The sequence below is a fragment of the Hemicordylus capensis genome, chromosome 5 (genome assembly GCF_027244095.1).
Source record: "Hemicordylus capensis ecotype Gifberg chromosome 5, rHemCap1.1.pri, whole genome shotgun sequence".
Lineage (NCBI taxonomy): Eukaryota > Metazoa > Chordata > Lepidosauria > Squamata > Cordylidae > Hemicordylus > Hemicordylus capensis.
In genome coordinates, this window is record NC_069661.1 from 26069772 (window position 1) to 26095670 (window position 25899).

Below are 25899 nucleotides of genomic sequence, written 5' to 3' on the forward strand. Positions count from 1 at the left end.
TCACAACGAGGCTCTCTACTCCCCCCGTCTTCCTTCTTTTCAGTCTTTGCCAGATCCAGAAGCTTGTCTTCCTCTCCCTTCCCCCCAGGTGGGATAAGCCTGGCCCCCCTGCCACTGTGTCTGTGCCTGGCCTGAGGGGGCTGCAGACGGCGGTGTGGAGGCACAACACCTAAGCACTGTGAAAGTCAAAGTTCATAAGGGGCAGCAGTAAGTTCTGATGGGTGGGATTTCCATGAGGCAAGGTGAGGCAGTTGCCTGAGGCAACAGATTATTGAGGCAGCAGTGACTCAGCAAGATGACCTCTTGCCTCTATTTTAAAAGAGAGAGAAAGAGGGGAGGCAGGTGCATGCAAGGAGGGTGGCATTTGGTGCCCTGCCTCAGGCCCACAGAAGTCTTGAGTTGCCACTAAGTACTGAGCAGGAGACCTGTGGAAATCAGGTTCCGTAAATGTCTCGGTGGGCTCACTGCAAAACCAGAAAGGAACACAATGCAGCAGCATTGACATACTCATTTTACTGAAACAAATTAGCAGCGGTTAATTAAAGCACCAGACATAACACACAAAGAATGGGATATGAATACCAGCATCATAATCAAAACTTAAAAGCAAAAGCAAAGAGTCCTAATTCGCTCATTTATTAAGGGTCTGACCAAACAGCCAGGAAAATAAAACATATCAGGCATACATGAAGAGTGCATTCAGTGCCTTTGAATCTATGATAATGCAAGACAGTTCTTTGCAGCAAGTACTTCTGAGCAGCAAGTGATTAAATATTCCTACAAAGCTTTAGCCTACTTCTCTGCATTCTGTCAACATCCGAATGCTTCATTTTGCCCTTCTACTTTAAAAAACTCTAAAGTTCCAAGCAAGGTCATAGCAACCCAAGAATTCAATTGCAATGTAGCCCTGTGATGTCCAGGGCTATGGCTGTGACCCTCTATCCAGAGAGGAGTCTTTCAGCCAAGGAAAGGGAAAACATACTGATTAGGAGAGGAGCAAATATATTCTAAAAGAAACGCAGAAAGGGATGAGGTAAGAAATAAAGAGATATAGGAAAGCACTGAGAAGAGGTAAGGGGGAAAGCAAGAAATAAAAGCTGAAGTTGAAAAGAGAGATGCTTGAGGTGATGTTCTGGTAAAGAATTGTTCCTGAGAATCTGCCTGAATGCATTTTCTCTTGGCTTTTTATATGGCTGCCTTTGGATGAAACGCAGAACCACGGGTCCAATGGAACCACAGTTTTGCCCCTCCCCCCACTCTCCTGTCCACATTTGGATGAAATTGAGAGTGATCTAACTGCAGTCATGCTGTCTGCAAAGAGGAGGGGGAAATGGCTGCTGAGACTTCCTTCTTTAATGAAGGACATCTCAGCAGCCAATAACAGCCAGAGTGAGGGAGGAACTTCCTCCCTCAACTTCAATTGCAGGAGGGGGAAACTGTGATGCCAATGTTCAGATGTAATGCTGGCACTACAGAAATAGAGTTTACAGCTGCAAAACTGAGTGAAAACCAAAGGTACAAATTAGAGTTTGGGATGGAAAACACGGGTCCATTTCCAAATGAAACAGAAGTTGCCCACATTCAGAAGTACATCTAACAAAACTGGAGGTGAAGGGACCTCCGGTTTCATTTTACATGTGAATTCAGCCTTTATATCTTTTTCACTGACCAAGGATATTCCCCTCATTTGAAAGTGAAGAATAGAGAAGACTCAACATTCGCCATTCTCCCCCCACCCACCCCTCCAGGGTTATGTCTCTGTTGAGTTTCATAAAGTCTGTTTTCAAGCCCCCTTTATCAAAACAGAGTGCTACCTGTCCAGAGCCATGTCTTCTTATGTGTCACTCCAGCATCTTGATTGGGCTCCCAGACATTGCTATGACCTGTCAAACACCGCTTCAGAGAAAGGCTCTCTCTTCTCACCAGTGTTCTTAAAACATCCAGCTATGCCGGGCTGAAGCAAATAGAAAGGCCAGAGACAGTAGAGAAAATGTGGGAGTTGGATGTTTGCAGAGCAAAAGAGAGAGTCTTGAGTTCACATCTCATGAGGTAGCCTTGAACACAGCACAATCTCTATCCATCATACTGCAGAGGGTTGTTGAAGATACATGAGAGGAATTACACTGAAGCAAAGCTCAGACACATGTTACTGCATTTGATCACATTCTTCTCTTGTTAGCTTTGCCTCTCCTTCTCCCTCTCCCTAGATAATAAGTGCCTTGGGCAGAGATTTACCTTTGTTGCTCTGTAGAGTGCCATGTGCGTGTAAAGGGCTGACAGCAATGCAGTGCAGTGGTTAGAGTATTGGGAAGGATAGGGGAGAAACAGATTTGAATTGCCCCAAAGCCAGGGGCGTAACTAGGGAAGAGGGGGCCTCTCTCCAATGGCCCCTTGAAGTGAGGGAAATAATGAAGAAGATAGGAAAGGGTGGAGTGGGGAGGGGCCTCAGGAGTCAGGGCCCAGGTTCTTTGAACCCATCCACTCAGTGATAGGTACACTCCTGCACAAAACTCTCTGGGTGACTTTGACCAGCCATTCACCGTCAGCTTTCCTCAGGCAGTTGTGAGGGTAAAGTTGGGGTGGAGGGAAAAGAACACATACGACACCCTGAGCTCCTTGAAGGAACTGTATAGGAACAATAATGTATAGCAAAATAGTAATTATTACCATTATGGCACTTTTGTAGATTGGAAGATAAGAAGTGTTGAATTTAACGTTGAGGTTCTGGCAGAGAATACAAGTGGCTGGGCACATATGACGCAGAACAGTCATTTTAGAAATAATTGAGAGCTGTGTTAAAAATTGTTGGGAATAAGTTGTAAACAATATATAAATTGCAAGGCAATAGATGTTTCTGCTGTGCTTTCTGTTGTTCTCTTTTATTCATGTCCTCCTTAGAAAGAATGGAAGCAGGACAACTGTTTCCTAGCAAAAGCGTATGAAGAAAATTTCCCCCCTGAAATGCTGGTAATTTACAGCAGCACTGATAAATGGGCTCATTTTATTGCTGGATGAATAAAATCATCATGAGGATTGATGCATGACAGAAACACTTGGCTATTTGCTATTCTTTCTAGTCACACCAGGCCTTGGATTGGAAACTGTCACAAGATATGAAATACGTTTCACAAGATTCCTGGGAGGCAGTCATTTTTAATTTAAAGCAGATAACATGCAGTAAGTAATATGGGTTTTGAAATTGTTGGCACTTCTAAAAATAAAACCTCAGGTAATGCAGTATCTAAACAGAACTAATTGCTTCCAATGCAGTGGATAGCTCCAGTGAAAAAACTCTTTTATAACAATGTTTTACTGGTTGACAAGTGACCATGATTGAAAGAATAGTCATCCTTATTTGTATAAGCTGCAGTCTGTCAGGGACCTTCAGGTTTGATTCAGGAACCTCATGATTTGAAGCTGGACTTAGCCATAGGCTGCATTCACACGTAACACAGAACCATGGGTTCAATGGACCCATGGTCCCACGCCACTTCCACCCCCCACTTTCCTTTCCATATATTCAGATGTAGTGGACAGGAGGCTCTCAGCAGTCAGGAAGATTGCAGTGAGGAGGGGGGAACTGGATGTGTGGGCTTCCTTCTGAACTTAAGGACAGCCCTGACAGACAAATGCAGCTGGAGCAAGAGAGGAGCTTCTTTCCTCAACTCCAGTTGCAGAACAGTGGGACTGCAGTGCAGCATTCAGATGTAATGCTGGCACTGTCAAACTGCAGGTAGGAGTGGCGTAACCCACCACAAATTAAAGGTTCAAATCTGAGTCTCGGGAGGGAAACCTTGTGTCGCTTTGGGGTCCGAACCGTAGCTCTACGCATCCGGACATACCAAAATTCCAACCTCAGGCTCCTTCAGCTCTGGTTTCACATTATGTGTGGATAGAGTTGAATGCAAATGAACTTCTATGAAACCCCTATGAAACATCGAACCCTGCAGTATGAAGCCTCTGTATTAGCGAGACCTGTTCCTTCGGTATGTTGGGGAGGATTTGGTCTCTGTTGTTCCTAAGGGGCAAGACTAGAACGAGGGATTGAAATTACAAAGAAGCAGAATTAGGTTAGACACTAGTAAGAATCCAAACTGTAAGAGCTGCTTGACAGTGGAACAGTTTGCCTTATGCAGTGGTGGGTTCTTCTTTGCTGGAGGTTTTCAGACAGAGGCTAGACAGGCTTCTGTCAGGGATGCTGTAGCCGTTTCCTGCAGTGAAGAGGGGGTTGGACCAGAAGATCTCCAAAGTCCCTTCCAGCTCTGAAATTCTTTTATTCGGCGTTGCAATTGCATTAAGTGATTTCAGGGACCTGAATTGGAGAACACATTTTCCAGATCTGCAGTGGTGAAGTGCAATGTGCTACAGTGAACTTCATGGCTGAGTGAGGATTTGACTCTGATACTCTAGCCACCAGGGATTGCCTCACTATGCCTAATAAGGGGATTGGCCCCGGTGGTTAGAATGTCAGATTAGAACAAAATCTGAATTCAGTTCAAATTCCCACTCAACCATGAATCTCACTCTATGACCTTGTCAGACAACAAGCTATACCACAGGTTTTCTGCAAGGCTTTACTGCAAGTTCAAAGTTGCCCCCCTCAAATGATGCGAAAAGAGTTTTTTTTAACCCCAGATATAATAAGTCAGGCTATACTCTAATGCCTGATGAAAAAACCCGAATTGTGTGTGAAGTGCTCCCCGACAGCTCTCAGTGACTTTGGGGTAAAATTGGCTGATATGTGAACACACACCTCCATTCCGGAAGAGAAGCAAACTAAGAGCTGGGTGTGGAAAATGTCTGAGAGTCAGTCACTCTTTGTCCACCTATCTCACAAGATTGTTGTGGGGAATAATAGGAAGGTAGAACCTTGAAGGTAGAACCTACCTAAGCTTTTTGGGGGAAGGTTGGGATAATAATTAATAAGAAAAATAGGTGGTGAAGGTGGTAACAGTGGATATTCTCTTGGAGGATGGATTCTCTGTTGTTGCTAATGATTGATGTAAACTGTTCTCATCTGCGTATCTCATCACCCCTGCTAACTAGGCAAAGAGACACCCTTTTAACATGGTGATTCTCTTTATTTAGAAGTGGGAGAGTAACTGGCCCTATCCACCCCCAGCACAGTACTTCCAGTGACTGTTGCTGGTGTCTATCTTGTGTTTCTTTTTAGATTGTGAGCCCATTGGGGACAGGGATCCTTCTTTCTTTCTTTCTTTCTTTCTTTCTTTCTTTCTTTCTTTCTTTCTTTCTTTCTTATTTATTTATTTATTATTTCTCTATGTAAACCAATTTGGAAACTTTTATTGAAAAGCTGTATATAAATTGTTGTTGTTGTTGTTGCTGTTGCCCCGCTCTTTACTCTTTTATCAGTCAAACATAGAGAGCTATCCATAGCCTCAAGATCTGTTGCTTTCTTCTGGCCTCTCCTGACCATGATGCTGGAGCCTAAAAACTTTGCTTTTTCCTAGCCTGTTATCTGCTCAGGAATTTTCTTTTAAATAATCTTTTCTTAGCCATGGGTAGTGAGACAGCTTCTGTAATGAGAATATTAAAGTTTCAATTAAATTTTAGCCATTGATTCCACATCAGGGTAATGCATTTTGCTGTTCAATTAAAAATAACAAGCTGTTCTGCTGTTCGTTGCCCAAGTGCAAACAATGGGAAAGTGGTCAATAAAAAGCAATCAAGAAACTGAAGTATTGATGCCTCCATATTCTTTCTGAATGCTCATGGGGCATTCAGTAAAGTCCAAACTGAGGAGCCATAGCTCAGTTATAGAGCATACACGCAGAAGGTCCCAGTTTCAATCGCTGGCATCTCTAGGTAGTGCTTGGAAAGATCCTGAAAGGCTACTGCCAGTCAGTGTTAGGGGGAGAAAGAGTGAGCTTCATGGCTTGTACAAACTAGGATTGTAGTTTGTATTTATTTTACATGGGAAATCTAGGTGATATTTTTCTTCGGCTAGATATATGAATGGTTGCCATTGTAAGAAAAGGTAATAATTTTGATTGTTTGCATATTTAGGCTTTAACTAAAAGAATATCTCATCCATAACCATCACGTTTCAGTTCCCCAAGTTCTAATCAACATATGGCTATGATTTTTCCCATTTGCTGCTAGAATTAATCTAGCTTCTGTGATTCAGATTGAATTGTTCGTTTTGTTGTTTTGTAAGTTCAAAAACTAAAATAGGAGGAGAACTGGTCTTGTGATAGCAAGCATGAATTGCCCCCTTTGCTAAGCAGGGTCCACCCTGGTTGAATATGAATGGGATGGAGCCGCTCTGGGAAGAGCATCTGCATGCTTGCATACTTGCTGTCAGAGAAGGCTGTCGTTGAACTGGAAGCAGGATGGCCATGCTATAGGCCCCTCCTGAGGATGTCAGAAGATGCAGCTTTTCAGACCCCAGCTGGAATGCCTTATGGGGCTGTGAACTTACTTCAGAGTAAACCCTGGAGAGATTCCAGTTACTTGTACTGCTGCTATCTGTACATTTATAGTGGAATTTGCTACATTGAGTCATCTTAGGCAACTCAGTATTTGAGGATGTTGCCAGAAAAGCTCTTGATCCTCTGGAAAAAGTGCTCTGATATTGGCTTGGTGGGCAACCATGTTGATGTGATAACTGCCAAATGGGTAGCCCAAGATGTTCGCACTGGAGCAGGAGTAGATTCCTACTTTGAGTAGCTATCCTACTGCAGAATGAGGAATAGGAGCTATCCTATTGCAGGATGAGGAATTGATGTCCTTAACTAATAATGCTCTACAGAACTACACAAAATTTGATGATTGGTATCTCTGGGTTCAGTTGTACAAAGGAACCATTTCAATGCCAGTTTTTCAGTCTCTTGAAGCCTACTGGCCTGGGCACTTTCCAGATTACACCCTGCAACAGGGTCACAATGAATCTCTGAGGTGTGCTCCCACACAGTGTTGTGACACCGCAGTCCCTACGCTGACAGCAGGCTGCTGTTCAGATTTCCAGTTTCTTGTTTCGAATTTAATCACTGCTAGCTGGTGTAAAAAAGTTGCTGCTGGGCACTTTGCTATTTATGTTTTGAATGCACTTTGCCTGAATGGAAGCATTTTGCCACTGTTGAGTGGCTAATCTAGAAAGTGACCTGGCTTCAAGAGACTGTAAATCCCCTGGCTACTGGAGGGGCTGTTCACACGGCCATGTGCGGGGTGGGTGGGTGGGAAGGCAGAGTTCAGCCAACCTCCCCACCAATTGACTCTTTGCAGTCCGGGTGGCACGTAAGCTGCTCACCCACATGACCAGGGCTGCTGGGAGCAGCACAGATGACACTCCGTGCTGCTCCTGGCTGTGCTGGTAAACAGGCCGGGACTTGTGCCAGCCTCTGTGAATCCCACAAAGCACCGCGCCCCGGGTGCAAAGCACTGAGGGATACCCCCATGGGCACCAGTCTCTGGGTCAGCGTCAGCTGCAAGCAGTTCCTATGCAATCCCAGAGCTGGGGTTAAGGGCTCTTTTGCACCCTTAAACTCGGCTAAGAGCCGGGCTGTGGTGCTGGGTTTGGTGCTGAAGCACCACTGAGAACCACATGGATCCCAACAGTTCTCAAACTTAGTTCAGGCTTAGTTCTTAAGCCTGGGCTTGGCTGCTCATGAGAACAGCCTCAGAGTCTTCTTGGAGACAGAGATAGTGCAATGCAAACATTTCTCAATTATTATACTGTTTGGAAGCAGTTTGGTGGGCTGCTGGTCTGCAATATTCCCCAGGGGTCTAGGAAGTGTGGAAGAGCGTGAAGGATATTCACTTAGACCTGAATTGATAGAGAGTGCAATGTACCTGTATTGTGCTACACAAGATCCCACCCTTTTGGAGCTGGGCAGAGAAGTTGTGGAGTCGATATAAAAAATCAGCAAGGTGGATTGTGGTGCAATCAGCAAGCTGCAAAAATCAAAGGCCTGAAAGATTACAGGCTAGATAACTATATGGAGTCTTTCTTCCTGGTTGAAACAGTTAAATATTTGTATCTACTCTTCGACCCTGACAACATCATTCATAACAATGGATCATCCTTTGATGACACTGTATGGCGAAAGTATTCTTGATGCTGGTGGATGCATCTTCAGTACTGAAGTTCATACTATAGTAGGGATGTGCAAACTGGCTCCCCAGACCTGGGCAAACAAATAGCTCATGTACATGTGTGATGGCCTTCAAAATGGCTGCCTTGGGCCGGGAGAGGGCCGGAAAGGCCAGAAAATGGGCCAGAAAATACCAGGGGTGGCTGTTGGGGGCAGGTCTTCAGAGACACATACTCCCCTCCCCACTGCTGCTGCAGCACCACCCCCTGCACACATTGTGCCAAAATTATCCCAGGCCCAGCGGTGAGTTATTAAATCCACACACACACACACACACACACACACACTTTTAGAACCTTGGACCAGTTTGAACTTGAGCCAAACTGGGGGGTTAGGGGTGCACAAAAATGTCCGGTCCGATTCGAGCAAGCTGGTTTTGTGCACACCCCTATCCTATAGTTCCTGCTGCCCTGCACTGTTGTAGGAAACAAAAGGAAGATCAATGGGTGGTGGACGACTTAATTCAGGAGTTCTACTCTCTAAAATGAAGCAAGAAATTTCACAAGATCTTCGGATAACAGCGCCCAAAAAAATAATTCTGCAGATATTTCCTCTGAAAGCTGCAAGGAGCAAACAAGGTCTACATTGAAAGGAAAAAGAAAAATCTTACTACTGGGATGCCCCAGTCAGTCAACCCTTTAACTCAAAACTGACAGGTCTAGGACAGGTCTTCTTAGACAACACATTACTCTTTTTTTAAAAAAGTGTGTTTTCTCATTCAGAGTTGATAAATTAAATGTATTTTACTTGAACTTTCAGAAAAAACATTTGTTATTAAATAGATTAAGCAAATAAAAACAATCTTAACATCCTAAATGCTAACTAAATCCTAACTTTGTTTTTATTCTGTTGTAAACCACCCAGAGACGTAAGTTTTGGGTAGTATAAAAATGTAATAATAATAATAATAATAATAATAATAATAATAATAATAATAATAATTCCATGCTAGGAATCATTAGGAGGGTTTAAAGGGGCATTAGACAGATTCATGGAAGACAGATCTATCAATGGCTACTAGTCTAGTGGCTGTGGGCCATCTCCAGCCTCAGAGGCACGATACCTCTCAATACCAGTTGCAGGGGAGCAACAGCAGGAGAGAAGGGCATGCATATACCTCTTGCCTGTGGGCTCCCCAGAGGCATCTGGTGGGCAACTGTTTGAAACAGGATGCTGGACTAGATGGGCCTTGTTCCTGATCCAGAAGGGCTATTCTTATGTACAAGTCTTTACAAGATCAGAGGGGTGGGTGAAGGAGGGGCTAGCTTCCTGTTAAAAAAGAAAATTAGATTCCTTTGCCAAGCTCAGTTTAATTGATTAAAATATCAGAATTAAAATATATCTCAGTATGATCAGAAATACATAAAGGGTAGGCACTCAGGTCATTTTATATGCTCTCTGAATGCTATCAGTCAGGCTAATTACCTGGTCTCACCACTCCTTTCAACAGGAGCACATAAGGTCATGCATTTGCAAATCAAACCTTACTGTGTGCTTTGGACCCCTGTAGATCCCATTTCCATTTCTAACCAATCAACATTTATCTCTCTGCTTTTTTATTTGTATTTGGCAATCCTTCTAGGAGATGTTTCCCTTATTAAAGAAAAGACAGCCCTCCCCAGTGAGATAACTATCAACTGAGAGGAAATAAAGTGTCCATTGGTTATCTTTTGAATGCAATGTGGGTTCAGAGTTTGCAGAAAAGGCAGAAGGTGAATTTCTGCAGAGTTAGAAACAAGTTGATTTGGGACCCAGCAATTTGCAGTGTTATATAGTGATACACACTGGTAGGTAACGGGCATCTTATCGAAGGTTTGCATGATGCCTGAAGCCTAAAGAGAAGCTTAGGAAGCCCAGCAAGTTTTTAAAGGATAGCCAATACCAACAGAAAAGGGGGTGTATATCAATTTGATGCATAGGTAAAGACTTAGAGATCCTTTACCATAGAGCTTTGGTATGCACCAAAAATGCCCTCTGTTCTTCAGAACAGTGACATCAGAAAACATTGGTACCTTTCGGAACTGCAGGAATTAGGAAACCAGAACTGAAAGGAGTGTAGCTTGGATTCCACTGGAGAGCTGGGCTTGTGGTAGCATGCATGACTTGTCCCCCTGGCTATGCAGGGTCCACAGCAGGAGAGAAGGGCATGCATATACCTCTTGCCTGTGGGCTCCCCAGAGGCATCTGGTGGGCAACTGTTTGAAACAGGATGCTGGACTAGATGGGCCTTGTTCCTGATCCAGAAGGGCTATTCTTATGTACAAGTCTTTACAAGATCAGAGGGGTGGGTGAAGGAGGGGCTAGCTTCCTGTTAAAAAAGAAAATTAGATTCCTTTGCCAAGCTCAGTTTAATTGATTAAAATATCAGAATTAAAATATATCTCAGTATGATCAGAAATACATAAAGGGTAGGCACTCAGGTCATTTTATATGCTCTCTGAATGCTATCAGTCAGGCTAATTACCTGGTCTCACCACTCCTTTCAACAGGAGCACATAAGGTCATGCATTTGCAAATCAAACCTTACTGTGTGCTTTGGACCCCTGTAGATCCCATTTCCATTTCTAACCAATCAACATTTATCTCTCTGCTTTTTTATTTGTATTTGGCAATCCTTCTAGGAGATGTTTCCCTTATTAAAGAAAAGACAGCCCTCCCCAGTGAGATAACTATCAACTGAGAGGAAATAAAGTGTCCATTGGTTATCTTTTGAATGCAATGTGGGTTCAGAGTTTGCAGAAAAGGCAGAAGGTGAATTTCTGCAGAGTTAGAAACAAGTTGATTTGGGACCCAGCAATTTGCAGTGTTATATAGTGATACACACTGGTAGGTAACGGGCATCTTATCGAAGGTTTGCATGATGCCTGAAGCCTAAAGAGAAGCTTAGGAAGCCCAGCAAGTTTTTAAAGGATAGCCAATACCAACAGAAAAGGGGGTGTATATCAATTTGATGCATAGGTAAAGACTTAGAGATCCTTTACCATAGAGCTTTGGTATGCACCAAAAATGCCCTCTGTTCTTCAGAACAGTGACATCAGAAAACATTGGTACCTTTCGGAACTGCAGGAATTAGGAAACCAGAACTGAAAGGAGTGTAGCTTGGATTCCACTGGAGAGCTGGGCTTGTGGTAGCATGCATGACTTGTCCCCCTGGCTATGCAGGGTCCGCCCAGCAAGTTTTTAAAGGATAGCCAATACCAACAGAAAAGGGGGTGTATATCAATTTGATGCATAGGTAAAGACTTAGAGATCCTTTACCATAGAGCTTTGGTATGCACCAAAAATGCCCTCTGTTCTTCAGAACAGTGACATCAGAAAACATTGGTACCTTTCGGAACTGCAGGAATTAGGAAACCAGAACTGAAAGGAGTGTAGCTTGGATTCCACTGGAGAGCTGGGCTTGTGGTAGCATGCATGACTTGTCCCCCTGGCTATGCAGGGTCCACCCTGGTTGCATTTGAATGGGAGACCACATGTGAGCACTGTAAGATATTCCCCTCAGGGGTTGGAGCTGCACCAGGAAGAGCAGCAGGTTCCAAGTTCTCTCCCTGGCATTTCCAAGATAGGGCTGAGAGAGATTCCTGCCTGCAACCTTGGAGAAGCCACTGCCAGTCTGTATAGACCAGGCCTGTTCAACTTAGGTCCGCCAGCTGTTTTTGGACTACAACTCCCATAATCCCCAGTCACAGTGGCCAGTAGCCAGGGAGCATGAGAACTGTTGGTCAACAACTGCAGGAGGGCTGAAGTTGAGCAGCCCTGGTGTAGACAATACTGAGCTAGATGGACCTATGGTCTGACTCAGTATATGACAGCTTCCTATGTTCCAATAAAGATTATTCCTCAAACATTTCCATAGCATTTTGACCATAGTTCAGATGATACTTTGTCCGCCAGCCCAACTAAAGACATGTGCCGTGAACACAGGTGTCTTTCTCTCCTGGCATGCTAGCGTACCATTTGCTCCCTCCAAATTGCCTCTCTACACTTCATGCAAATACTAGTTGTCACAAACAGTACCCCCAGTTCCCCAGCCTGCTCACTGGGGGGATCTATAACGAAACTAGTAAGGTTATCCAGCTTTTAACTAAATGGACCAGTGTTAATAAGGAATATGTCCCTTCCTCTCCCTTTTTCCTTTCAGCTTCTGCCATTACCATTAATTTTTGCCATTACTGAATTATCCCTGTAGTATAGCTGAGGGTCCTGTGAAAGGAAATTAAAACCCTATTGATAACAGATTTAACTATACTATAAAACTGTTTATTTGAGTACAACAAGCTTAATGATTTCTTTCTGCCAAAGCAGGGACACACACTCATATTGTTTTTCTTAACACAAGGCTTGGCAATTGTTACAACCAGTCATCACAACTGGCAATAGTTTAACACTGTGGATTTAGAGCAGATAGAGCAACAACATCTATCTTGGGACACGATAGATCTTCCTGTTCTGGATAGGGTTGCACTGCCCCTGAAGGAACAGGTACATGGCTTGGGATTGCTTCTGGACCCAGGCCTCACTCTGGTTTCTCAGGTTGAGGCTATGGCCAGGAGTGCTTTCTATCAACTTCGGTTGATACAGCAGCTGTGTCTGTTCCCTGTAGATAATGATCTCAGAACTGTGGTGCACTCTCTGGTAACCTCTAGGCTTGACTACTGCAATGTGCTTGGCGTGGAGCTGCCTTTGTATGTGGTTCAGAAACTTCAGTTGGTCCAAAATGCAGTGGCTAGATTGGTCTCCGGGGTTTCTTGGAGATATTATATTATGCCTGTTTTAAATTGCATTGGCTGCCAATAGGTTTCCGGGTAAAATACTAAGTGCTGGTAATTACCTTTAAAGCCCTAAATGACTTAGGACTAGTTTACCTGGGAGAGTGCTCTACATGATCTTCACTGCATGATCCTCACCACACCTTAAGATCATTGAGAGAGGTCTGTTTCCATATGCTAGCAGTCCATCTCGGGACTCCATATGGTAGCAGTCCATCTCAGGAGAGACTCAGGAGCGGGCCCTCTCTGTAGTTGCTCCTGGGCTGTGGAATGCTCTCCTTATAGACATTTGTGGTTTAAGATTTTTACTAGCCTTCAAAAGAGCCATTAAAACACTTTTTTAAAAAAGTCTGACTTTTAGTAATCTTTGAATGTTTTAAATTGCTGTTTTAACAGTTTGTTTTATTTTGTCTTTATTGTGTTTATTTTTGTGAACCACCTAGAGTCTTTGGAGTCAGGCGGTATATAAATTAAATAAATACAAATAAAATAAATAAATAAATATGACTAAGGTCTCGACACTTGGATTGACTCTAACCTATTCTGGTCTATTGACTCAGATCCTATCCTTCTCGGTCCCTCCCTAAAACCCCTCTAGTTTTTCCTGTTTTTTAAATATATACCCGCCCCTTTCCTCTCTATTCCAAAGCAGCCCCCTTTGCAATCCCTCCCATAGGGCATTTCCTTGGCCTCAAATGATGATTGACAGATCTGGTGCTTGACATATCTGGTGCCAACCATCACACTAGTTTAAACTAGTATTTACAGCCTGGATAGAGGAGCAGTTCAGGTGAGCCGCCACCGCAAGCAATTAGGCAAAAGTGCGCACACATACCAGAAGCAAAAAGGAATGTGCACGCTCACAGCGTAGACACATGGCCAGGCTTGCAGATGGAGTATAGTCCGAACTGGTCCCATGTCTGTCTTAACTGTGCTTTGGTGAAATTTGAAAAGGAGATGCCTCAAAGATGAAAGATGCACCCTTTGTTTCCCACTATCCTTTCAGATCCCTCAAATGTAGGGAAGACATAAGCTGCAATTCTGATCCTCCATGAAGAGAGGGTGTGGCCTGCCTTTGGGCTTTATACCCTTCTGCCTTATGAGGAGCTGCAGTGCATGGTTGGGACAATAGTTGGGACAATGAAAGACAAAAGTTTTTCTCTCTCTCTAATACGTGAAGCAGCTCTGCTCTCTTCTGTTCCTCCTACAAAATTTTCATTCCCAAGGCCCTTTTCTCCTACCACCCAATCTTCCAGATATTTCTTGCAGGGAATGAGAAGGTGGTGACTCCTGTGGTTTCTCAGCAGGGAACCAGTGAAGACGATCAGTAGAAATCACTTCAGCACATTCCCTATAATTTGATGAGAGTACTTGTGAAACTATTTAGTAATCCCCACCCCCAGTAATGAAGTGTCAGTGTATTCTTTGGCATGGTAAAGGCCTACGAAAAATTTACTGCTCAGTTGTCACTTTGAATACGCTTTTCTTTTCCTGTCATGTAAAGTTTCACTAGTCATATCCAGACAGGTCCTCTACAATCATTGTCAGGCATGTGAGCTATAAATAAAATAAACTAATTGCCTTTTCATCTCCTGCAGAAGCTTGAAAAGGATTTGGGTTTGGTCAGCATCTATTATTTGTGAAAGAGATAATCCTTCTTAGCCAGAGACTGAAAGCTATTCCTTCTTAAAGGTAGAGGTAAAGTTGTGCCCTCGAGTTGGTGTTGATTCCTGGCAACCACAGAGCCATGTGGTTTTCTTTCTCAGCCAGTGACTAAAAATTTATGCAGGCTTGCAAACAGTTATGAAACAGATTCAGTTAATAACTGGACTATCGTTGAAAACTATCTTGGCCTTTCCTGGCTGCTGTGGGCCTGTTTATGCAATAGATATAATCATGGGATGAAGCTTTCCTTGAGTGAGTGAGTGAGTGATTAAGTGCCATCAAGTCGGTGTCAACTCTTTGCGACCACATAGATAGATTCTCTCCAGGATGACCTGTCTTCAGCTTGGTCTTTAAGATCTCTCAGTGGTGCATTCATTGCTGTCATAATTGAGTCGATTCACCTTGCTGCTGGTCGTCCCCTTCTTCTCTTTCCTTTATACATTGCTGCAGTGGTTTGGAAGCACTTTCCTGTGGCTTATCTCATGCTATTTTGGTAACATTTAATTATTAAAACAATTAAAACAATCAACTGTTTTAATTGATTTAGTGTTCTCAATTGTTACTTGATAAGAGTGCTTATAAGCTTGTTTTTTAAATTTGTAAACTGTCCAGAAATGTGTATATGAGGCGGTATAAAAATGGGCAAAATAAATAAAATAAACATGTTGAAATGTAGTGACACATGGGTGGAGCCAAGGGTGTAGCTAGGGGAGAGGGGTCCCATGTTCACCCCTCTCCCTGGTAGCCCCTTGGAGTGAGGGAAATAATGAAGAAAATAGGGAGGGGTGAAGCTGGGGGCCCCAAGTTCTTTGAACCCATCCACTCAATTATAGATATACTCCTGGATGGAGCTAATCAAGTGGATTCCTCCCACCTGACCTTTGTCCTTGCTCCCAGCCAGGCATATATTGCAGGGGCAACATGAGTATTGGTATGCTTGAGCACCTGCTACAGCCATGCTCTGGCTATCTGGGGCTGCCTTTGAAATTGTGCAGCAGCCCCAGTGGGTTCTTAGCGTCAACAGAGGGCTGAGCAGAATGTCACCCCATATTTCTGAGCATATTCAACGAAGGAATTTCTACTGAAGCAGAAAAGTCAGATGGGTTCCTGCCCCACCACCATTCTCCCCCTCCTCCACTTGCAAGGAAAGGTGAGGGTTTTTTTTAACTCACAAGGGGAATGCTTGGGTTCTTTGCAAACAATCCTTTCAAGTCTTGCAAAAGCCCTCAAGCTTTTATTCAAGGGGATTTCTTGCAAAACCAAAAAAAACCCCAACAAACCATTTTCAAAGGGAATTTGGAGTTGTTCTCCCCCCTCTAAAAGTAAATCTGTAGAGCACCTTAAGAGGCGCAGCAGGGAAATGCTTGACTAATAAGCAGAAGGTTGCTGGTTCGCATCCCCGCTGGTACTATACCGGGCAGCAGTGATATAGGAAGATACTGAAAGGCATAATCTCATACTGCGTGGGAGGAGGCAATGGGCCAGTCCATCCAGCATTTTACACATTTGCTGAGTACTCAGATGCTCTAGGAAGCTATGGGCCAGTTCAGATGCTACTTTTCAATGCACATTTACTATATCTTTGGTTTTTTATACCCACTTGGAAAACAGATTCAGATGAACAGACCAACATAGGTAGAGTGTATTCTTCCAGTCACCTATTTAGAATCCTACTGTACCTTCCAGTGGCGGCCAGTGTATGCACTATCGGGGATGGGTGGGCAGGAGGCACCTTTAACTGTTAATTAGTAGGTGCTTACCTCTCCTCCTGCTGCACCTGGAAGCTGTCCAGAGCAGCGGTGCAGCCCAAGTGCATGGCAATCCCTCTTCAGCAAGCTGCCTGCGTAGAGGCAGTGCAGTTCTGGCCTTGTGCAGAGGCCACACAAATGACCTCCGTGCATCCACAGAGGTTGGAATCTCACTGCCACCATGTAGGTGGCTTGCTGAAGAGGGTTTGCCATGTGCAAGGGCTGCAGCAGGGGGGCAAGCAGCGGCACCAACAGCTGCGCTGGACCAGTAAGAACTTTAAACAACTTCTCTCACCACCCCCAGCTGCCCTTTAGAGGATTCCACCACCACCCCCTTTGCTTGTAAGGGATTGCTGGGCAAAACGATGTGTCAGATCCCAGCAGGGAGAAATGGGGGGGGGGGAGGGGGGAAGTGGCTATAAGTGGGGCTCTGGAAGGCAGGGAGTGAAGACCCTTAAGGATGCCCCTTTTTCCCTTTAAAAACTGGCCCCCCTTTTTTTTCTTGTCACAGCAAAATAAAAATAAAAATTCATGTTTGAAACTCAAACACACAAGCACAGTTTTTCCACATTTATTTTATACCCGAAGGTAAGTGAAACTTGTAAACAGCAAGCTTGGCTTTTTTTAAAGGGGCACTTATTCAACCTATGTCAGTTAGTGTGACAGAGATTCAGAGAATCCTCTTACAACCCTCCACCTCAGACAGGGAGAAAAGAAATGTGCCAAAAGTAAGTCCCACCTACATAACTGGATGATCCTGTCCAGGGCTCTGTCCTGTTTACAATTCAAACTCTATGGTTAAGGGGGAAACCACCACATGGCAGTTCAGACAACCATCTTATTACATAATCGTGTCTTCCCCACATTCTAAATCCTACATTACATCTAGTGTTTAAATCCAGGGTAGAGAATGTACAGTTTTCCATTTGGATGTTCATTTGTACACGGGTGGAGGAATCTAATCACATGTTGAAAGTATCTTCTCAACGATGCCCCTGGCTTCTGGGACACTGCTTTTCAGTGTTCTAATTCTGGAGGGAATGGAAACCTCATAGAGAGGGCCTCTCAGTCACCTCTGCTGTTGACACTGCAGGCAAGGTCATGAGTGAGAGCATGGGGAACCCAGCTAACTGGGCCAAGAGACTCTTTTAAAGTGGTGGCTCTCCGGTATTTGGCGGGGGGGGGGTAGCAACTGTCCCGGAGCCTCCAACATAATTTTATTTAGTACATTTCTATACGCCACCCCATGTAAAAATCTATGGGCCATTTACAATAATGTCTGTCCAGTGACTGTGGCTGGCATCTTCCTTGGGCTTCTTTTTAGATTATGAGCCCTTTTGGCACAGGGAAGTTGGGAACCATTGTTTTATTCTTGTTGTTATATACTTTGCTTTGATAACTCTTTTGTTGAAAAGTGGTGCACATTATCATCATCATCATATTATTATTATTATTATTAATTAACAGTAATATTAATTTGAGCACTCCCTTGTCTTCATATCATTGGAAATACGATAGGATTTCTGGAGACAGGCTATTTTTTGTTTTGTTTTGTTTTTAAATAACTTGTAGTAGCTGGAACCAATTCCAAAGTGAACTGATGTGAAAACAGCCATTACTAGCTCAAAGTTTAAGCAAGCGCAAGTTGAAAGGTTATATAGGACTCAGAGGATATCACCTTATCTACTAAAGACTATTTGTACAAGGAGACCTCTTTGGCTGAGTGGCTAGTTTCTTCACAGTGCCCCTCTTTGGCTGGAGATGGGTGGCAGTGCACAATCTGAATCTATTGCTGACATTACTCAAGTTACCAGTCAAGGCTATCTATCTATCTATCTATCTATCTATCTATCTGATTAAATAAATACATAAATAAATAAAGAGCTCATTAGAGCTCAAGTCCTGATATCATGTGGGATCAGTACAGATTTGTCTTATGGGAACTAGACATGCCAAATCAGCCTGAGAACTAGAAAGATAACCAGTATGGCCATGTTTTTATCAGAAGAAATGTTAATATCTTGAAAGGTTGGGTCGGGCGGGGTCAGTGATCCTATTGCCTGTATGTAGCACAGTGGAAGCCATTCCTGACTTCTTCACCTGCCTGCTTTTGTACAATACTTGATGGAAGCTTAGATTCCATGAGCTGGAAACCTGGCATGTTTTAAGCAGCCTTATAAATCAGATTAGCAATTAGCAGTCACTTTTTAACTGACTGAATGCAAATTCTGAATTATGAGCTGCTATTATCTAATAACCCAACAAGTGATGTGAATAAATCCTTGCTAATATGAAAATCATCATCTCCTGAAACACCTTTCCCCCTCTTCCCAACAGATCTGTGGAACATTCTGCTTAAAGCACTTAGATTGATAAACTACAGAGATTTGCATGTATGTTGAAGCTCTCATTTATTCCAGCAGATCAGATTTATTACATAGGGCATCTGACGTCTTAATGATCAGCACTATTTACAATTTGTTTTTATTTAATAAGCTGGCAGTTTTTCAACAATATGTAATATTTTTTGATGCTTTTTTGTAAGTCAGTAGAGGATTTGATTCAATCCTTTCTTTTTTCAATTTCTTGGAACCTAGCTTGGATCATCATGGTATGTGAGATTTAAAATAAATCAATACAGGGTGACTCCCTCGTGGGATTATTTTCTTGGATAACACCCATTTGTAGATGTTCCAGAATAATGTGCAATTCCTTGATTAAGTTTCTTCACATATCATGAGATGCTGTCAGTCCTTTAGGTATCCTGGTCCCAAGCATTTGCTGGTTTAATTCTGCTAATTTGCAACCATTAAGAAATGCTTGACTAACAAGCAGAAGGTTGCCGGTCCAAATCAGTGTTCACTCTAAGAAATGCACACATGCCTATGCTCACAAGTTTTTTGATGACCGCTCAGTTGTACAAAGGAACCATTTCAATGCCAGTTTTTCAGTCTCTTGAAGCCTACTGGCCTGGGCGCTTTCCAGATTATACCCTGTAACAGGGTCACAATGAATCTCTGAAGTGTGCTTCCATTCTGAATTCTTGTGTGCACACACTGCCTTGATACTCTCGCCCAGAACAAAACTCATTCCGCACACAGATGACTCCCCGCTGGTACTATATCAGGTGGCAGCGATAAAGGAAGATGCTGAAAGGCATGATCTCATTATGCGTGAGAGGAGGCAATGGTAAACCCCTCCTGTATTCTACCAAAGAAAACCTGTGGGCACCAGGAGTCAAAATTGACTTGATGTCACACTGTACTTTAAATGAAGAGCACATATGTAGAAATCCTGCAGACACAGAGAGCAGTGGAGGAAAGATGGGGCACAATGTGAGGCAGAAAACAAGGGTTTGAAAACTTTAGCTTCAGTTTGAGACAGTGTAACAAGTCACTTTGTTATTACTCTGATGCCTCTCTTTTCTACGTAGGAGGAACCATTCGTGATGATGTCAGAAAATGTTTTGGGGAAACCAAAGAAATACCAAGGCTTTTCAATTGATGTCTTGGAATCCTTGTCTACTTACCTTGGCTTTACGTACGAAATTTATGTTGCACCAGATCACAAGTATGGACGCTCTCAAGAGAATGGGACCTGGAATGGACTGATAGGAGAACTAGTGTTTAAGGTAAGGAAGTTAACAATTTGCCTTTGAAATGTATGGAAGTCAAATGCCTCCTGTGTATTTGTTTCCAGCCTTTTCCAGTGCTTTCTCACTTATATAAAGGAGGGAAGGCATCCGTGCAGAAACAACAGGAGAGTAAATTTCAAAAGTGCACTATAAATATTGTTGTAGTCAATACATTGTCTACAAATATCTTCAAAGTCACTACAAATATTGTTGTAGTTCATTTCCTTGGAAAAACTCCTTGAAGCATTCCCCACTCCCCCCAAAAAACCTCCTTGCAGCATTCTCTCCCTCTCTGCCCCATCCCCCAAAGTCCTATGGACACCCAAGTGCCTAATGCCAGGATTCGTACTGACAGGCCACAAAGGAACAATGGCCAATTCCTTGGAAAGTGTCTGCAGCAATTAGTATCCAGAGGTCCAACACAGGAACAGGAGGATTCTGGGATAAATTTCACCTCCTTTGGTCGAAAACAATGTGATGCACTAGTATGACCAGTGATCACGTGCAAAGTTGTGCTCACCTGTGGTGTAGCTAAATGTGAGGTGGACACTTTGCAACAAGAGCATTGCTAAGATTTGTTAAGCATCAAAGCACAAATGATATGCATTTGTGAGAGAAGAGCCTCTTCTTGCCTTACCTGCACCATGAAGGCAAAGAGAAACAGCATCTGTAAGAGGGAGCAAAGGTTGCAGTGCTCATAAGACCAGTTAATTTGTAAAGGCTGCCCATAACTAAGCAGGGCAAACCAATTTGGGGAAAAAATATATGGCATGGCTTTAATGGCTAGCATATTACATAAATAATGCACAGCACTTAGAGAGAAATATTGATAGCTATGAATAATAACTGAGGTATACGATCAACAGAAAATGTTTTATTGATGCACAATAACATTTATGTTATGTAGATGTGTGAACTGGGTACGGACACTCTAATCTGTAATTAACAAACCATCTTCCTCTAATTAATTCTGCATTAAATGTTTACTACCATAAATAAATTAAACAAAATAAGCATAATGTATTCACTGCTCATTTCACATTTGATCCTCAGCATATATATATTTTTGCCTTCTCTGTACTGAATCCATGCAGAGCTCAAGACGTGATTCAAACCTTGCTGTTTTTACTAGAGTGGATACTAGTTGAAGAGGGTGACTGGGAGTCCAATGAAATTAGCTTTGTAGTCTTATGTCTTTTGTGCATGTGGAATTCCCACTTTGGCCATGACCAGAGGTTTTTATAATAGCTGGCTGACATCCAGACTAACGAAACATGGGTGTTGCTAATGCTACACTGGTATTTGAGGGGAGGGTCAATTTTATCATTCTCCTATTCTCTCTGAAGCCCACTGTGCCTCCCAAAAATTGTCCCTGAGGGCTGCATAGCCTTCAGAGATGTAGTCTGGAGGTCACCATCAACTTCAGATTATTATTATTTATTCAATTTCTATACTGCCCTTCCAAAAATGGCTCAGGGCAGTTTACACAGAGAAATAACAAACAAATAAGATGGATCCCTGTCCCCAAAGGGCTCACAATCTAAAAAGAAACATAAGAGAGACACCAGCAACAGTCACTGGAGGTACTGTGCTGGGGGTGGATAGGGCCAGTTACTCTCCCCCTGCTCAATAAAGAGAATCGCCACGTTAAAAGGTGCCTCTTTGCCAAGTTAGCAGGGGTAATTTTCAATGAAAATTGTCCCTTTCCTGTAGCATCAGTGCAACGTTACTGCACCAATACTTTGTTTATCTGCATGTTGGCTGTCCAGAATGGTTGACTTTTAAGCACCGTAGTCACTATCTGGGCACACATTGAGAGAATTTTTGTTCACAAGGCTTAAAGCTATTCTTGCTCAAAACCATTTTGCAATGTGACTATTAAAAAAGAAAAGAAAAGAAAGGCCAGAATGCTCATTTGCATCACAGATGCATCTAGCCTGCTTCCTCTTGCACCTTATCAGTGATCAGATGTTAATGTAATATCAAGAGTGGTTCAAACGCCAGTTGCATATGCGAAAATGCCCCGAAGGGAAGCTAATTCTTGTGTAAAAGGGATCCTGTAGAGGACAGAAGGGTACTATTTTTGGATCCAAAATTACTCTCCTGTTTTATCCTGTTTCGTACATTCATGAGTAACTGGGGTCCTGTTACAATATTTATCAAGGGACGACAGCCTCACTCCTTGTGCATTAATATTAAGAATAGGAGAAGAGCCCTTCTGAATCCAGGGCCGGATTAAGCTAGTGTGGGGCCTGTAGCATATGTTATGAAGGGGCCTCAAATTAAAAAAAATGCACATAAATATTGAAACATAAATTATTTACTTGCATAGTAAAGTAATTCAATTTTTTCATTTGCCTAGTGCCCCCCCACCAGCCGCCCCATGCCTCCACTCAGCTGAGCCAGCCAGTCAACAAACTTTGCAAAACACCCTCCCCCCCCACACACACACACTCACACACACTTTTGTGACTCCTGACCGTGGGTTCTCCTTTGGAGTTATTTCCACAAAAAGAAAGGGGGTGGGGAACAAAACTCTGACTGTTTAAATTAAAAGGTTCTCAGGAATTCTGTACTTTGAGAAATCTGAACCTATTAGCAATTTTGGCACACAACAGTGGATGTTTGATTCCAATGTGTGCAGAACATTTTGGATCCCAGCAGCCATCACATTAAAAGGGCCATTTAACAATATTAAGAATATATGTTTAACCTCTTGTGCAAGCCTGACAGGAAAGCAGATGTATATTTAAAATAGTTGATGCATTGCAAATGAATGTGATTATGATGAGGTGCATTAGCAACTTCCATGAAAACAGAAGTATCCAAAAGACAATCTTTTGGCAGGAGGCACAGCCTCTTTCAATCTAAATTACACTAACATGCTTAATATTAAAAGGAGGAAATGCACAAATCATTCAGTGCAACCCTAAGCATGTTTACTCAGAAGTAAGTCCCACTGAACTCAGTGAGCCTTACTCTCTAGTAAGTGTGTTTAGGTTTGCAGCCTTCGTTTATCTTTGGACAATTTCAACGTGCATCCCAATGTAAAGCTAATGAAGTTGGCAACGCAACAGTAGTTATTTCAGTTCTAGAGGAGAGGAAAGGAGCTCACCTTAAATTTGACAGTTCCTTGAAAAGCAATGATCGCAAATTCCCTCCCAACAGCACTAGATACTAAAGGAGGATATAAGTGACCTTACCCAACAAGACCATAATATAATCTCCCTCCCAGCTCCCCTCCAATTGATCCACTAAACTTTGAGACTCCTCTTGCCGTGCATCTGAGTTACTTCCGGCTTTCTTTTTCCTCTTAAAGGTACACGTTCTCATTGTTTATCTTTACCCTCTCCCAGTCAGTCAGAAAACGCTGGCAACATTCAACTAGCATCTTCTTTAGCTTCCTTTCTTCCGCCCTGCATTAATAGTTAGTTGTTTCTTAATCTAAACTGCTTTTATTTCTTTTACTCTCTCTGTGTATGTTTTTAAAAACTTTTACAGTTTAAACAAATAAGGACCAACTCCCTGGCGATTAAGTTATCTTTGAGACCCCTTTGCAAGCTATCTGTTCCTATTGTTGTTCTTACTACTCCCTCCCGTGCTGCTTAACATAATAGATAACCCAATCAACACCATGGTGCCACAGGAAGACCTTGCTTAAACGCCCTCAAGCGATACGGAGATGAGAATGGGCAGCAACAGGAAATGAAGAGAGTCAGCAGAGAGCACCAAATAGAGAGCAGAAAGAAGGGGCAGATGTTCAAGCCAGGCATGCGGGGCCCTAGAAAACGCGGGGCCCGTAGCAAATGCTACATTTCCTACTATGTTAATCCATCCCTGTCTGGATCAGACCAAAGGCCTATCTAGTTAAGCATCCTCCTTGCCCCCACATTAATAAAGACAGAAGGTGATGAAATGAAAATAATGGGCCCCAACTTTATTGGTTCAAAATAGCAAATTTTGAAGGGGATTGCGCGCGCGCGCACACACACACACACGCAAAGTGGTGAATCTCTTCTATTTATCATGGGGTGAGCAACTGGCCCCATTCAACCTCAGCACAGCATTCTTCCAAAGGGTGATGTGGTGTTACCTTGCTACCCTTTGGGGAGCATCTTATATTATTTATATTTCTTTGAAAACCACTGAAACCTGTTGAAAGGCCCATGTATAAATGTTTGTAGTCATAGAGAACAGCAGGCAAGGGTGAGACCATGCATGCACCACTGTGTAGGCATGCAAAGAAGCTGGCTCGGCAGCTAGCTGGCTGTCCTGCCTAGAGCCAAGAGGTGGAGTTGCTGGCCTGGCTGGGGAGAGCAGGCTGGGTGACCCATAGGGGAGGAGGTAAACCTAACCAGGAGATGTGTGTGGTAAACCTAACCAGTGTTGTGTGTGGTAAACCTAACCAGGAGATGAATTTACAGTGAAGAAGCAGGGGCCTTGAGAACTCAGCACCTAGACAGCAGACTGAGCAGACATACAGCTCACCTGGTCATCAGCTTCACAGTGGTGAGCTGTATTATTCTCAATTTACCCAATTTTTATTTTAGAAAAATATGCATATGTAATACCAATAAACTCATGCAAATTTTATGCAGAGTGGAGACTTTTCGGAGACTTATTTGGTGAAAAGCATCCTCTATTTCCACATTTTTGGTGATGGATATTGGCTTTATCCCCCATCTGGACCTGGCAACCCTAGCCATGTACACCCTGACTCAGGGGAGCCTCACAGCCCTGAGGCTGATCACTGTTGTTCTTAGCTAACTCGTTGGCTTCCTGAAGCATGAAACTTCTAGGGAATGATCAGGCCAAACATATGCCTTAGGGTGCTCACCATTAAGCTGATCTAGGCATCCTCAGACCCACACTGCACCTGCCCGTTGTGACTAGGGAAAACCTAACTATTGAGAACAGTGTGAGATAAACAAAAAAAGATCGCCCAATTTAGGCCAATTCCATGGAGGGCCAAAAAAACCACAAAAACATTCCCTGGCCCCCAACACGACAATCAGCAAAAGCCCACACTGTGCTCTGGGGTGGAGTGGGGAAGGATGCTTCTCCAAAGTCAAGTGAGGGTCTGGGTGCATGTGATCCTAAGCGGCATGCATGCTCTGCCAACCCAGACCCTTCAACCAGTCAGAGACAAACACCCCCAGCCTCATACTTCAATTAAGGCCAAGTGGGGCAAATGTTCTGCCCGCAGGACGGGCTTGGGCTGGTGGCAACTTTCCCACAGTGGCCCATCAGATACTCCTGGGAAGCTCACAAACAGGAGATTAAGGCATGCCCCTCTCCTGCTGTTGCTTTCCTGCAACTGGTATTCAGAGGCATTTTGCAACTGCAGCTGGTATTCAGAGGCATTTTGGTATTCAGAGGCATGCCTCTGAACACTAGTCGTCGTAGGAGTGGGGAGAAAATAGTAGTGGTGGTAGTAGTATTTTTATCCTACCTTTCCTCCAGGGAATTCAAATGACATACATGCTTTCCTCCTCCCAGATATCCTCACAAGACTTCTGTGAGGTGGATCAAGCTGGGAGGACTGACTAGCTTCATGGCTAAATGGGGATTCTAATCTGGTCTCTTAGTCCAACACTGACTACTGCACCACACAGCAGCATCCCTCTGCCATGGACTGGGGGATCATGAGCCAACCATTTGAACCAGTGGACATATGGAAATATTGTTCATATTTTCCACTTCCTCTGCTTGAAGTTTTCATCCTGTAGCAACACAGATGTGTGTTCTTCTCTCTCTCTCTCTCTCTCTCTCTCTCTCTCTCTGCGGCAGCCACAATAGTAGTGACATCAGGCAAGGGAGAAGAAAGAGCAAGAGCATTTGTGGACTCCAGAGAAATTGAGGTGAGGGAGGTGTAAGAGGAAGCTGAGCTTGAGCTGATTTCAGCACTGAAGCTGAATAATCCTGTTAGATTATTGTTTTGAAGCTTTTCTGGGATATATATTGAAGGG

General features: G+C 43.3%; 1 protein-coding gene across 8 annotated transcripts in view; it reads left to right on the forward strand.

Annotated features, from left to right (window-relative positions):
• GRID2 (glutamate ionotropic receptor delta type subunit 2) overlaps window positions 1-25899 on the forward strand; it is a 1329997-nt gene that overhangs the window by 1027191 nt on the left and 276907 nt on the right. For all 8 annotated transcript variants that reach the window (XM_053253719.1, XM_053253720.1, XM_053253717.1 and 5 more), the window contains one exon: window positions 19730-19927. In XM_053253719.1, coding sequence (XP_053109694.1) covers window positions 19730-19927 — 198 coding nt within the window. The remainder of the gene's footprint in view (window positions 1-19729; window positions 19928-25899) is intronic.